At 43.0% G+C, this 14,222-nt stretch overlaps 1 protein-coding gene across 2 annotated transcripts in view; it reads right to left on the bottom strand.

The window, feature by feature from the left end:
* LOC137425224 (kinase suppressor of Ras 2) overlaps nucleotides 1-14,222 on the bottom strand; it is a 105,768-nt gene that overhangs the window by 41,816 nt on the left and 49,730 nt on the right. For both annotated transcript variants that reach the window (XM_068113423.2, XM_068113424.2), the window contains 3 exons: nucleotides 1,570-1,709; nucleotides 1,113-1,170; nucleotides 869-955 (listed from right to left, as the gene is read on the bottom strand). In XM_068113423.2, the coding sequence (XP_067969524.2) occupies nucleotides 869-955; nucleotides 1,113-1,170; nucleotides 1,570-1,709 (285 nt within the window). The remainder of the gene's footprint in view (nucleotides 1-868; nucleotides 956-1,112; nucleotides 1,171-1,569; nucleotides 1,710-14,222) is intronic.

The raw sequence follows: 14,222 nt of genomic DNA, 5'->3' as shown, positions 1-14,222 counted from the left end.
CAGGAGGGATTGATACGCCATACTCACCACCGCAATGACAGTCTCTATATGCTCATTCCTTTTTATGGTTTTATGGACATATGTCTGGTACAAGCTGTATTTTTTGTGAATTCATTTTCATGAAGCCAGGCGTGTGATCTGACGAAAGGAAGTACTGCTGTTGCTTTGGTTGTAGAAGTGGCTGTATTTGTGGTGGGTGCAAAAATCACAATAGCTTTGGCGTTGGGGGTAGAGGGGATAGTATGTTTCCTGTTCAATTGACCACCTGACTATAGGAGGGGAGCTTAGTTAGTGGCATGCTTGACTGAGAAATCTCATCTGGATTCAATCCAGGACTACGTTAAACTTGATGTAAACCTACATTCTAATGCAGTATCAGAGGAGGGCACTGCATCTCTGAACACAGTCCTTCAGATGAAGAATTAAAGCCGAGCTATCCTGGCGGAAGTTGCATTGTAGATGTTAAAGATTTGCTATGTTTTGATAAGAATTGGCCCTTGTGTGCTTGGTACCCTGATGTGCTTGAGGTAGGCTGTAAAATTAGCACTACCTACAGGAGATACGAGTTTTAGGGTCTGGATATGAAACTGGCACTAAGGGAAATGCTCTTCCCCAGAAAGTTCCTCAAGTTTTACATTTCCTGTTACACTTCCTTATTTGCTGGCATACGTTGGACGACGTGAAGAGAACGGCTACACAATTTTGCTTTAATACCAGATAGAGTAAGCATTCTGCATTTAATGCTTCAATTCAACTTGTAAATGTAAAGGAGAAAATAAGAAGATCATTACGAATTCACAATGTGCGGGAAACCTATCGACAAGGAGAAATAAAGAAAATAAAAAGTCGAAGGGCAGCCAGACCTTACCCACAGTTCAAACATTGTAATCCTATCAAGAGGCTTCGCCCACAGACTCCACACCTACTCGTCACCCACCAAGTGTGAAGTTCAAACCTGAGGAAGAAAATGATTCTGAGAAGGCACTTCTGGGAAGTGTGTTAAATGGGAGACAAGAAAGTTATACAAAGATGGAGAGATTGTTGAGATGAGCTGTTTGGGGGAATGAGGGGTAGGTGTGGGGTGAAGAAGTGGTGAAAGGATGGGAAGTTACCTGTGTGGAACTTGAGGTAACAGCTCCCCAGGTCCGGGTTTATGGGAAAAGGCTCCATCTTTACGTAGAAGGAGAGGAGGGATTGAGAGGGACATGAGAGGAAGAAATAGGTGAGCTGAGCAACATGTGACCAACCAAATAAGCACCTGTTGGGGGTTAAAACCTCAAGTCAAACTTTGATGCGTTGGATAGATAAGTCGATTTAATTGCTTGGAGTATCCATTGTGAAAATGATAAAATTAAGTTTGTGAAATGTCAACCTACAGTCAGCTTGAACTGTGGAGTTGAAAGCACAAGCTTGTTGTTTGATAACAACAAAGAATTTCCTGTCGTTCGACTAAAAACTTTTCACCAAGAAAATAAAAACTGCAAAAGCAATCCTTCTGTTCAGGTATTTACAACAATCAACTCAATTCAGACAACCATGTTGTCCACACTCCTGGCATTTCCTCCTTACTAGGAACATTGGATGTTGGAGAAAGTGGAACCATTGTGACTGGAGCCGTGACTTTGACCTTGACATTGTTGGTGTCGGAGGATAGACTGTTCCAGCCTTTCTTGAAGAGGGCAAGGAACTGGGGACGACGCTGAGAGAGGCTGCAGGCAAAGCAAGGTGACTGTCAGTAAAGAATGAATAACGTATTTCGCAAGGTGACCCAGGTATGCAGCACAATTCATTTCGCTTTGTCAAGGTACACAAGTTAACCCCACACTCATTCACTTATTACCTCCAACACCAAAGGTGGATAGAGGTTGTGTTTTCACCCCTGTCTATTTGTTTGTTTGTCTGTCTGTTTGTCTGTGAATAAGATATCTCAAAAAGTTGTAGACATATTCAAACGAAATTTGGCGGAAAGGTAGTGTATGTGACAAGGACGAAATGATTCGATTTTGGTGGAGATCCGGCCCGGATCCAGCTCGTTGAATTTTAAAAAGTGATTCTTCACCATTGGGTGATTGGGCAAACAACGACATAGAGCAGGATATCTCCAAAAGTTGTGGACGGATTTGGACGAAACCTCGTGGAGAGGTTGGGTGTGAGACAATGAAGAATCGATTCAATTTTGGTGAAGATCTAAATATGGATTCGGATACGGGCAAGTCCAAGATATTTTGCGCTGGTAACGTACGGGACATCAGAACATTAAATAATCCTCAGACGAACAAAATGCATTAAAAGTCAACTTTTTTCATATGTTTGGAACACTTTATTGGGTCTTTCAACTTCACATAAATAACAAGTAAAATGACACCTTCAATTTCAATTTATGCTAATTAATGTACTCAGTAATGTCCGGGACCAGAAAAAAGGCAAATTTTTAAACTTTGACTTTGTTTAGCAAAGTTTCTGAAAATTAAACTCCATGAAAATTATCACTAATGAAATTGCATTTTATATCTACTTCACAGCTTAAACCACAGAATTTGTGAGAAAAAAAAAAAATTACATGTCTTCACAATAAGAAAATTAAAAATATTTGTGTGGTAACATACGGGACATTTTTTCCACCATGCCTTTTGTGTGTAATGCTGCTAATAAATTCAATAAAAGGTTTATTTCTTCATACTTTTTCCCAGAACTGACATTTTATGGAGCAAGGGAAACAACTGATGACCATTTTCCTGTTTTATATTGGTATTTTAAAGAATATAAATTATTATTTCTAAGATTAGAAATTATTAAATTAGAAATTTAATAGAAAAAAAAAAAAAAAATTTGCTTGTTGAACAGCTGTGAAACATTAAGCACTGTGTACTAAGTATGCACAAGTTGAGCTTCAGAACAACATTTGGCAAAACACAAAAATATAAGCATGCATTGTAAAAGTATGTAAACTGTAACTTTTAACATGGAATAAATGCTAGAAACATCTCCAGGAGAAGGTTACAAAAAAAACAAACTCAAATACACAAACTTAAATTGCGTTTTGTATACAATATGTACTTAAAACACGTACATTTGTACATGTACACACAATGTACTCACAATTAATGTACTCAGTAATGTACGGGACCAGAAAAAAGGCAAAATTTTAAACTTTGACTTTGTTTCGCAAAGTTTCTGAAAATTAAACTCCATGAAAATTATTAAAACTTCCTATTTTGAATAATGCACCTATTATAAAACTAATTCTATCAACAACAACAACAAAAAAAGTATCGTGGCCTTCAACTCAAAACAGGTGTAATATGTGCACATATAGATGGTTTTTTCCTGAAAAATATAGGTGCATGTAAGGCTAAGAGCTGTCTTATCAAGCCTATTGAAAGTAGGCCCCATCCACACGACATTCCTGAGAAACCCTCACGCATGCACTCCATGGTCTCCCTTCTAATGACATGAAAAAATGCAATTCCACATTATCATATTGTTTTTATAACATACTGAATGTTTTTACTTCCAGTATTTGTTTAATATGCATGTTACACAATGTCAGATGAATTAACTGGTATGGCAAGATTTGCTTATCACATCTACATGTACAAAATGATGAAAATTTTCTCAGACTGGCCACAAATTCATTACCTGTTATGAGCATTAAAGAAAAATTACCTTATTTTATGTGTAAGTTACATAGTTACATTTGTGAGGGAGTAGGCAATGGATTACCTGAGGGCCAGGTAGGATTGTATAGGATAGTGTGCTCCGAATGTCACGATGAAGAAGAAGAACCCCCTATACCTAAGTAGGGACCCGTTAGACCAGATGTCATGTAAGAGTGCATCTTTTGTCCCCATGACAAGGGGTGGGGTTATGTTAATTAGTTAGGGATTAATGGTAAATTCCCTGTATGTAAATGGCCTCTGTGACCTTTTTCCTCTGTTCCTTATGACACACACCACACCCACCATGCACCCCACACCTAAAATAAACACAAAATAAAAGTACCTGGAACCAGGACATTCAACTAACGACTGGGTGATCGCAAAATGCCGGTGTGGAAGAATGAAGCAAGTAATTCCTATGAGCCACAACCTGCTTTCCTAGTCTGCAAGTTTTTTGTGGTTTCCATGCAGAATGTGGGATTTTCTAGTTGGCAAGTTATCTCCAACATTGACCAGGTTCGTTTGCTCGAGAAAAGTAAAACTCTTAGTATAAGGCAATGGCAGATCGCATATTGCCATGGCAAAATCATTTTTTCTAACTGAGGGGAATATGTAATACAGATGGGATGTTTTTTGGAAAATAATGTAATGTTAGATCAAAAATGTCTTATGGAGTTATATAAGCAAATTGGAGAAAAAGGTATTGTTTTCTTTTAATAATTAAATAATACAACTGGAGCCACATTGTCTACCGAGGTTCTTTGAAGTGATTTGCTGGGTTATCGAGGCTTACCTGCCAAAGCGCTTGGTAAACAAATGCTCGTTATGACAAATCGTTTCAGCTCGAGGTCTGGCAAACTACCATTGTTTTAATAAATTAGATGTAAATATTTGTAGGATGTGTCCCCTCCCACTTTTGCCTACATGACTTCTGAGGGATGGTAGTTCCGAAGTCCATTCTCAACTTAATGTTACAACTGGGTTTTGAGAAAAATTGTGTATAGAACTAAAAAATTGCATGCAATATTGAGTTTTAAAACAAAAATAAACTGAACAACGGTTCGGAAATAATAAAGTATAAAATCCATGTAGGCTAGCTCTCTCTGGCTCTCTGCTTCTCAGTAAAAAATCTTTTGTGGGATTGCAGTATGATTTTGACTTATGAGGGAAAAGATGAGTTTGCAGATTGAAAAAGGATGGGATTGCCATAGCTATTGAGTGACTGTTTTAATTAAATAAGGACTTTTCTTATTTAATTGCATGCCTGTTTTGAAGTTTTAACATGACTTATTAAAACTCATGTTACTAGTGTGTTAATTTGCAATATTGTATAATAACCCTTGCATCAAACAATAAATGAATTACAGATAAAACCACAGAATGGTAAATCATTTGGTATAGTTTTAATAATAAAGGCACTGTAATTATTTTATGACTAAGGATAATATTGTTTTAAAAAATGTGCTTTGAAATAAAGTAAGTGGTCTTTGTTCTTGTCGTGTCGAAAATGAGTAAAAGATATATCCACTTCGCTGAGAATGACCTTCAGATGTTCTTGAAGTCTTCATACAGGATTAGAGAGAAGGGGGCAGATGTTTGGCAGGAGACAATGGAAAAGCAGAAAACCGCATTAAAGAATTTGAAATGCAAACCTGCTGTCAGCGGGGAGCACCCTCATCCCAATATTTCACTTGACCAATCACATTGTATCCCCCCTCCACTTGCTCCCTCCCACCCAAACTTTGCCCAACCAATCCTACTGCTCTCCTCCCCTCTCTTCGCTCCTCCCCCCTCCACTTGCTCCTCCCACTTGAAATTGTATAAGAATCAGAAACTGATGTCCAGTTAGTAGGATTAGCACTGTGTCTGTAAGATGTTGGTTTTCTGTACTTAGGATGTTTTACTTGGCTGGTCGATTCTGTATGTTTACACTGTATGTTAACTGTATTCTATGCATGCTGGTGTTTGGTGTGGCATTTATTTGTGCATCTCTACTGTACCAGGATTTCACTTGGGACCTTCTGTGATGTTGACTGTATACTGTGCATGCTACTGTATCCTTATGATGTTTTCTTTGTGCATCCCTACTGTACCAGGATTTCACTTGGGACCTTCTGTGAATCTTGCAATGTAATTTGTGAATTGTGATATGGTTTGATAAAGGTTATTGTTTCTTGCTGTGTATTTTCTGGCAGACAGAAAGTGTTGTCCTCCTCGGGAATTAAAATTTGTGACTCTCTTCTGACAAGTTTATGGACATTGAATTTTTGGTTCATCTATTACATACTACTGTAGGAAAATATCCCTAACACCGGCAAGTGGCCGTGAGGCCACGCCCCAAAGAACCATTGGTCAGGACGGCCAAAGAGTGATGAGATGGCACTCGCTGATAGGAGCGAGCACGGACGTCATCGGATGACGTAAGAGCCCGGGGAACAAAAGACTGTGTCCCGGCATTTTCTGCCTCCCTCGTTGGTTCCCGAGCTGATGAAAAGCGGTCACAGTTCGTCTTCTTCATGGTTCTGGATTTCATTGTGAACAGTCACATTTTCCTGATCTTGCGTTGGGACAGGGACATTGGTGTCGTGCAGTCAGACATTTGCGCTTTTTGGTCTGGGCAATCAGTTCGAGCGGCTGCATTTTCCTTTCCCTGGCTCGTTGGTGCTGACGGTGCAGCGGCTGTCCATGCTGGGAGATCGCAGTGCAGTGTGGAGCAGACGACGAGTGGACGGGCGTGGCCTGCTCGCTTCGCGCTCGGCAGCTGGAGGAACGAACCATGCGCCGAGACCTGCTTACTGCGCACGGACTTCATGCCAGGGTGAGTGTGTTTCCCACGCACGGACTTTGCGCCAGGGCGTGCGTTTCCCACGCACGGACCTCTGGGACCCGTTCATGGACTTACGGGGTTCAAGAGCCACTCAGAGCTAAGTACACAAACACACATTATTATTTTCCAGTTATTTTTTCCCCTTGTGCCGTTTTACGAGTCTGTATGGAGGGTCCCTCAAATAGGAATATTAGTTACCGTGCATTTTCTTGTTCCCTGCATTTATTTTTTATTAAATCCTTTATTTATTGAACATTCATTCCTTGTCCTGTCCCGTTTAATTGTTGGTGGATCGGAAGAAATCCCGTGCCGCGTCCGACCGTGCAGGTAAGAGCTTTACTGCCCTCCTCCCCCGTGCGTATTACCACTGCCATTGTAGACTGAACACCTCGGAGTGTGAAGCTCGATCGGCTACCCATTACCTTGGAGGATCTTAATCCTCAGGAACACGACAATATATATGTAGTAGGAAATAAAATGCAAAATGCAAGTGCTGAAAAGCACTTTAATCTACATATTCACTCCTTTTTGTCAGGTTGCTGCACATATTGAAATAGCAGTATGTTTTTAATTGATACTTGACACAGTCTGTAAATATACAAGTCTACAAGATGAATATATCTCGGTGATTTTACCATGTGAAAAAAAATGGCAGCCATCATGGAAAGTCTCTGGGACAATGTGACTAACCAGTTCATATTACTGCCCATATTTGTCGCTGAAGGCGGCATGAATGCTCGCAAAGTCATCTTTACTGAGCATAAGGGTGGATGATCTTGATGCTAAAATTGGCATTGGTGCATCATTTAACTTGTAAAACATAAAGTTAGCATTAATTTAGCAAAATAACAGACATCAAGTTAAAAATGGTGTACAATATTGTTGATTTTAATGCATCATATTGGAATTCTGTTTCTACATAGTTTACACCCATCCACAAAATAATGGACTAATCCACTTCTTACTGTACATTGTATGTTCTAGTTAGCATTGAATGTGCATGCTGGATGTGAGAGGAAACACATCCTTTCATTCTCAGCCCCAACCAGAGACCATTATTTGCTAGAAGATACACTGCATGACCAAAAGTATGTGGACACCCGAACATCACACATCTCATTCCAAATTCATGGGCATTAATATGAAGTTGGTCCCCCCCAAACCCCCCCCCCCCCTTTGCTGCTATAACAGCCTCCACTCTTCAGGGAAGGCTTTCCACTAGATGTTAGAATATTGCTGCGGGGATTGGCTTCACTTCAGCCACAAGAGCATTAGTGAAGTTGGGCACTGATATTGGGTGATTAGGCCTGGCTCGCTGTCGGCATTCCAATTCATCCCAAATGTGTTCGATGGGGTTGAGATCCGGGCTCTGTGCAGGCCAGTCAAGTTCTTCCACACCGATATTGACAAATCATTTCTGTATGGACTTCGCTTTGTGCATGGGGGCATTGTCATGCTGAAACAGGAAAGGGCCTTCCCACAACTGTTGCCACAAAGTTGGAAGCACACAATCGTCTAGAATGTCATTGTATGCTGTAGCATTAATATTTCCCTTCACTGGAACGAAGTGGCCGAGCCTGAACCATGAAAAACAGCCCCAAACCATTATTCCTCCTCCACCAAACTTTACAGTTGGCACTATGCATTCAGGCAGTTGCATTCTCCTGGCATCCGCCAAACCCAGATTAATCTGTTGGACTGCCAGATGGTGAAGCATGATTCATCACTCCAGAGAACGCATTTCCACTGCTCCAGAGTCCAATGGCGGAGTTTTACACCACTCCAGCCAACGCTTGGCATTGCACATGGTAATCTGAGGCTTGGGTGCGGCTGCTCAGCCATGGAAACCCATTTCATGAAGCTTCCGACGAACAGTTGTTGTGCTGACTTTGCTTCCAGAGGCAGTTTGGAACTCGGTCGTGAGTGTTGCAACCGAGGACAAACGATTTTTACGCGCTACGCGCTTCAGCACTCAGCGGTCCCGTTATGTGAGCTTGTGTGGCCTACCACTTCGCGGCTGAGCTGTTGTTGCTCCTAGACATTTCCACTTCACAATAACAGCACTTACAGTTGACCGGGGCAGCTCTAGCAGGGCAGAAATTTGATGAACTGACTTGTTGGAAAGGTGGCATCCTATGACGGTGCCACGTTGAAAGTCACTGAGCTCTTCAGTACGGCTCATTATACTGCCAATGTTTGTCTATGGAGATTGCATGGCTGTGTGCTCGATTATATATACCTGTCAGCAATGGGTGTGGCTGAAATAGCCGAATCCTCTAATTTGAAGGGGTGTCCGCATACTGTTGGTCATGGAGTGTATATATATAGATCTACGTGTATGTCCTGTACGTTACCAATTTTAATTACCCAATTAAAGAAATAAGATAAGTCTCTAAATGATCATTTGCTTGTAGTTAGATGTGCCCCATATTAAATCAGACCTTTACTAAGTTTCAGAAATTTTTCTATACGGGTATTGAAATGTACAAAAAAAGGTGTCTAAAAGAGTAACATACGGGACACCCTTGTTTTGGAATGCATCAAATTTGCATATTTAATGACCTCTGAATTTCAGATTCCCAAATTATTTAAGTCTTGCTATAAACTTAAAGGCACCACATACAGTGCATTCAGAAAGTATTCAGACCTTCACTTTTTTCACATTTTGTTATGTTGCAGCCTTATGCTGAAATCGTTTAAATTCATTTTTTCCCTCATCAATCTACACTCAATACCCCATAATGACAAAGAGAAAACAGGATTTTAGAAAGTTTTGCAAATTTATTAAAAGAAAAAACTGAAATATCACATTTACATAAGTATTCAGACCCTTGACGAAGACACTTGAAATTTAGCTCAGGTGCCTCCCATATTTTTTTATTTTTTTTATTTTTATTTTTTTTGTATACTGAATCGAGGCTCGTGAAAGAGCTGACATTTATTTCACAAACAAATCAACCAGACAAACAAACTATATAAAAAGAGGGAGCGGAAGACAAGATGGGGAGAGAAGGGGAAGCACACAAACACTTGAGAGCACACAACATTTGAGAGCAGGGAGATGTGTGAGAGGGAGAGGACTTGGGGGGAGGAGGCGTGGGAAGGGGGGGGGGGGAGAGTGGGGGGGGGTGGGAGAAGTATAAAACACAAGGACACCCAGGACTTCCAGGACAGAAGTTGGTATTTCAAAAAAGTGGATTTGGGGTGAAATTAGCGGGGGAAGAAAAGATCAAGGTTTTGGATGGGGGAAGATAAGAGATGGTGGTGAACAGCTGTTTTAAAGACCTGGAGGGTGGATTGGGATTGAAGAGAGTGAGGGAGTTTGTTCCAGAGGCAGGAGAAAAGAGGAATGAAGGAGTGAAGGTGAGCAGAGAGCCTAGACTTTGGCAGTTTAACCATAAGAGGGTTGCTGGCAGATCTTGTGTGACCTGTAGGAATATTTGCGGGACAGAGCCCAGAGAGAGCTGGGGGGGCAAGGCCAGAGAGGAGTCGGTAGAAGATGGAAAGACCATCAACCTGCATGCGGTGAGTGAGTGAGAGGCCCTTGGAGTTGGCTTCATCGCGGGAGATTCCAATGATTCTGAAAGAAGGAAGGACGAACGAATGGTGCCGACGGGGCACAGGGGAGAAGCCAAAGGTGGCAGGAATTCAATCTGAAAGGGGGGAAGACAAATAAAAAAAAAATTTTTTTTTGTATACTGAATCGAGGCTCGTGAAAGAGCTGACGTTTACTTCCCAAACAAATCAACCAGACAAACAAAATATATAAAAAGAAGGAGCGGAAGACAAGAGAAGGGGAAGCACACAAACACTTGAGAGCACACAACATTTAAGAGCAGGAAGATGTGTGGGAGGGAGAGGGCTTGGGGGGAGGAGGCGTGGGAAGGGGGTGGGGGGGGGGGGGGGAGAAGTATAAAACACAAGGACACCAAGGACTTCCAGGACAGAAGTTGGTATTTCAAAAAAGTGGAACCGGGGTGAAATTAGCGGGGATAGAAAAGATCAAGGTTTTGGATGGGGGAAGATAAGAGATGGTGCTGAACAGCTGTTTTAAAGACCTGGAGGGTGGAGTGGGATTGAAGAGAGTGAGGGAGTTTGTTCCAGAGGCGGGAGAAAAGAGGAATGAAGGAGTGAAGGCGAGCAGAGAGTCTTGATTTTGGCAGTTTAACCATAAGAGGGTTGCAGGCAGATCTTGTGCGACCTGTAGGAATATTTGCGGGACAGAGCCCAGAGAGAGCTGGGGGGGGCAAGGCCAGAGAGGAGTCGGTAGAAGACGGAAAGACCACCAACCTGCCTGCAGTGAGTGAGTGAGAGGCCCTTGGAGTTAGCTTCATCGCGGGAGATTCCAATGATTCTGAATGCTTTGGTTTCAACAGCGTGAAGACGAGCTAGGTGTGAGGCAGGAGCACCAGCCCAGAGGGGAGAGCAGTATTCCATTGAGCTGCGGATGAAAGCCTTGTATGTGGTGAGGAGCTCAGGTGTGCCAAGGAAGGACTTCGCATGACGGAGGATGCCCAGTCGGCGAATGGCTTTGGAGGCCAGATTTGAAATGTGGTTTTCCCAGGAAAGATCATGGCAGATCGTGAGACCCAAAAGCTTGAGTGACAGAACTTCTTGGAGAGGATTATTCAGAAAGTGGATGGGAGGGTTGTCCAGTCGGTCTTTTCGGAGAGACATCGTAAGAGTGTGAGATTTGTCAGGATTGAAAGACATGTTCCACTTGTTTGCCCAGTCTGTGATTTTGTCCAGGTCTGCAGAGAGTGAGGAGGCTACAGACTGTCGATCTGAGGGATGAAGAATGGAGCGACAGAGAGTAGAGTCATCAGCAAAGAGACAGAGAGGATTTTCAAGAGAGTCAGAGAGATCATTGATGAAGACCAGAAAAAGCACAGGGCCCAGAACACTGCCTTGGGGAACTCCAGCCTGAACAGGAAGAGGAGATGAGAGAAAACCATTCAGGGCCACATGTTGACTACGACTAGAGAGGAAGTCCGCCAGCCATGCGTGGAGATTTCCATGGATACCAAAAGAGGAGAGTTTGGTGAGCAGAGCGGGGTGCCAGACCGTATCGAAGGCACGTGATATGTCAAGGGAGACAGCTCTAATTTCCTGTTTGGCATTGAGGACCTCCATCCATTGTTGAGAAAGCAGAAGCAGCATGTCCAGAGTAGAGTGACCAGGTCTGAAACCAAATTGATGATCAGAGATCAAGCCATTGGAGAAGAGGAAAGATTTCATATCTGAAGCAATGATGGATTCCATGACTTTGCTGATAATTGGGAGAAGGCTGATTGGTCTGTAGTTGCTGGGATCTGTTTTTGCACCTTTTTTGTGCAAAGCGGTGATGTTGGCAGATTTCCAAGCAGATGGCAGATGACCTTGAGCAAAAGAGAGGGTGAAGAGAACAGAGAGAGGGAGTGAAAGAGCGGAAGAACAGGATTTTAGGACCTGTGGGCTCTTGATCATCTTTGAGATGTTTCTACACCTTGATTGGAGTCCACCTGTCGTAAATTCAATTGATTGGACATGATTTGGAAAGGCACACACCTGTCTATATAAGGTCTCACAGCTGACAATGCATATCAGAGCAAAAACCAAGCCTCGAGGTCGAAGGAACTGCCTGCAGAGCTCAGAGACAGGATTGTGTCGAGGCACAGATCTGGGGAAGCCTACAAAAAAAATTCTGCTGCATTGCAGGTTCCCAAGAGCACAGTGGCCTCCATAATTCTTAAATGGAAGAAGTTTGGAACAACCAGGACTCTTCCTAGAGCTGGCCGCCCGGCCAAACTGAGCAATCGGGGGAGAATGGCCTTGGGAAGAGAGGTGACCAAGAGCCCGATGGTCACTCTGGCTGAGCTCCAGAGATCCTGTGTGGAGATGGGAGAAACTTCCAGAAGGACAACCATCACTGCAACACTCCACCGATTTGGGCTTTTTGGCAGAGAGGCCAGACGGAAGACTCTCCTCAGTGAAAGACACATGAAAGCCTGCTTGGAGTTTGCAAAAAAGCATCTAAAGGACTCTCAGACTGTGAGAAACAAGATTTTGTGGGCATTCATGATATGCATTGGTTTTTGCTCTGATATGCATTGTCAGCTGTGTTACATGTTCCTCCCCGACCCCCTGGTTTCGGTATACCTCCGAACCCCGGGAGGAGCCACGGCAGAAAAATATATTATTCCGTGTCGAAATCAATAAGGCAACCACACCAATGGTTATAAACAAACCAATAATATATTAAAGAGCACACAGGAATCACGATACAACAATAATAACAATAAACCATACAATCAATGTCTTAAGATGGTACCATCTTATCTAGCAACTTAACTCACTCACGGCACTCCCAGGGAATTTTACCAAGTACTCCTCAATGTCTCTATAACTCTCCAAGGCGAAGTTGATTCGCTCCAGCGATCGTTGGAACAATGTCCGATCCAGATCAATCGAGGCGGAGGCGGTTGAGGCGACACAGAAGTCACGTGGTCCAACACCCAGCAAACTCGCGGTAGAATGGAAAATCCCCAAAGATGCGCGCCGACGTACACGTTCGCCGTTCAATCAGCGAGCCGCCGGGTTATCTTCAAACGCCGCTTTAGTGCACAGCCCTCCCCGGCAGACCACCGGAGGATAAGACCAGCCGACGCGACAACAACCTTTTCCGATGAACGCAGCGCGTGGGGCAGAATGGCGGACGGCTCTTCACTCGAGCCGGAGCCTCTCGGCAAGGATTCTCCGGAACCTCAATGCCGATGCCTGACTTCGCAGGTTCCTCAATATTCCGGCGATAACACCTATCGCACGAACTTCCTTTCAAGGTCTCAAAGTTCACTCGTGACGTTCGCTCGACCACGCCCGTGACGGAGCTTCGACACGCCTTCCCCGCCCGACCTTTGCCTCACGACCTCTTCCTTCCGGTTCGGTTTCCTGTCTCATTTAAAGTTAGCCTTTTTAACTTTAGATAACCGTTCCTGAATAATAAACCTTTTGAAGATAATAATAATACATAATATCAGAACTACGTCAAGTGGGTGAAAACCACAATAACGGAAGTTACGAATCCATAACACTTCCCCCCCTCAAGAAAGAAAGTTTGAACACAGCGAAAACTTTCTTTGCATGCAAACTCTTTAAACAAACAAAAATAAACTCACAACCCAAATCACCAATTCCCATGAGCAACAATTATCAACATCTCAAAAATAAAGCAACAAAATTTCACACAACCCACAGAGATTTCCAAAGTTAATTCACTTTGGACAAAGCATCAGCAACGACATTGTCCCTGCCCTTTACATGTTCAATTTCCAAGTTGAACCCCTGCAAAGCCAAACTCCATCTCAGCACCCTCTGATTTTTCCCTTAGTTTCTTTTGAATGAAGGTTAAGGGGTGGTGATCAAAATCCAAAGTCAAGCAAGTCTACAGCACTTTTCCCCGGGAGGCTGAGCTGAAAGCCAGGTTCCATGGTGGTTGGTTGGTGAGGCCTGGAAGTATTCACTACATGGACGCCTTTAGGAACGTGGCGTTCACGGTTAATCCATGAAGGAATCTTGGCTCGGTGGCTCCGCAGCATTCAGTGCTTCAACTTTTCCGAACTTTCATAATAATTACGGTGGGGACCGCTCGTCACTGTAGTGACATGAATAGCGGTCTCCTTCTCGGCCACTACTCTGACAATCCTTCCTTCGGGAGCTGCCGTAACTCTGGGAGCCTCCATAATAATATAGATTGCGGG

Source organism: Myxine glutinosa, chromosome 4 (genome assembly GCF_964187855.1).
Source record: "Myxine glutinosa chromosome 4, kmMyxGlut1.1, whole genome shotgun sequence".
Taxonomy (NCBI): Eukaryota; Metazoa; Chordata; class Myxini; order Myxiniformes; family Myxinidae; genus Myxine; species Myxine glutinosa.
The sequence above is the reverse complement of the archived record's forward strand: the minus strand, read 5'-3'. Positions and strand labels throughout refer to the sequence as shown.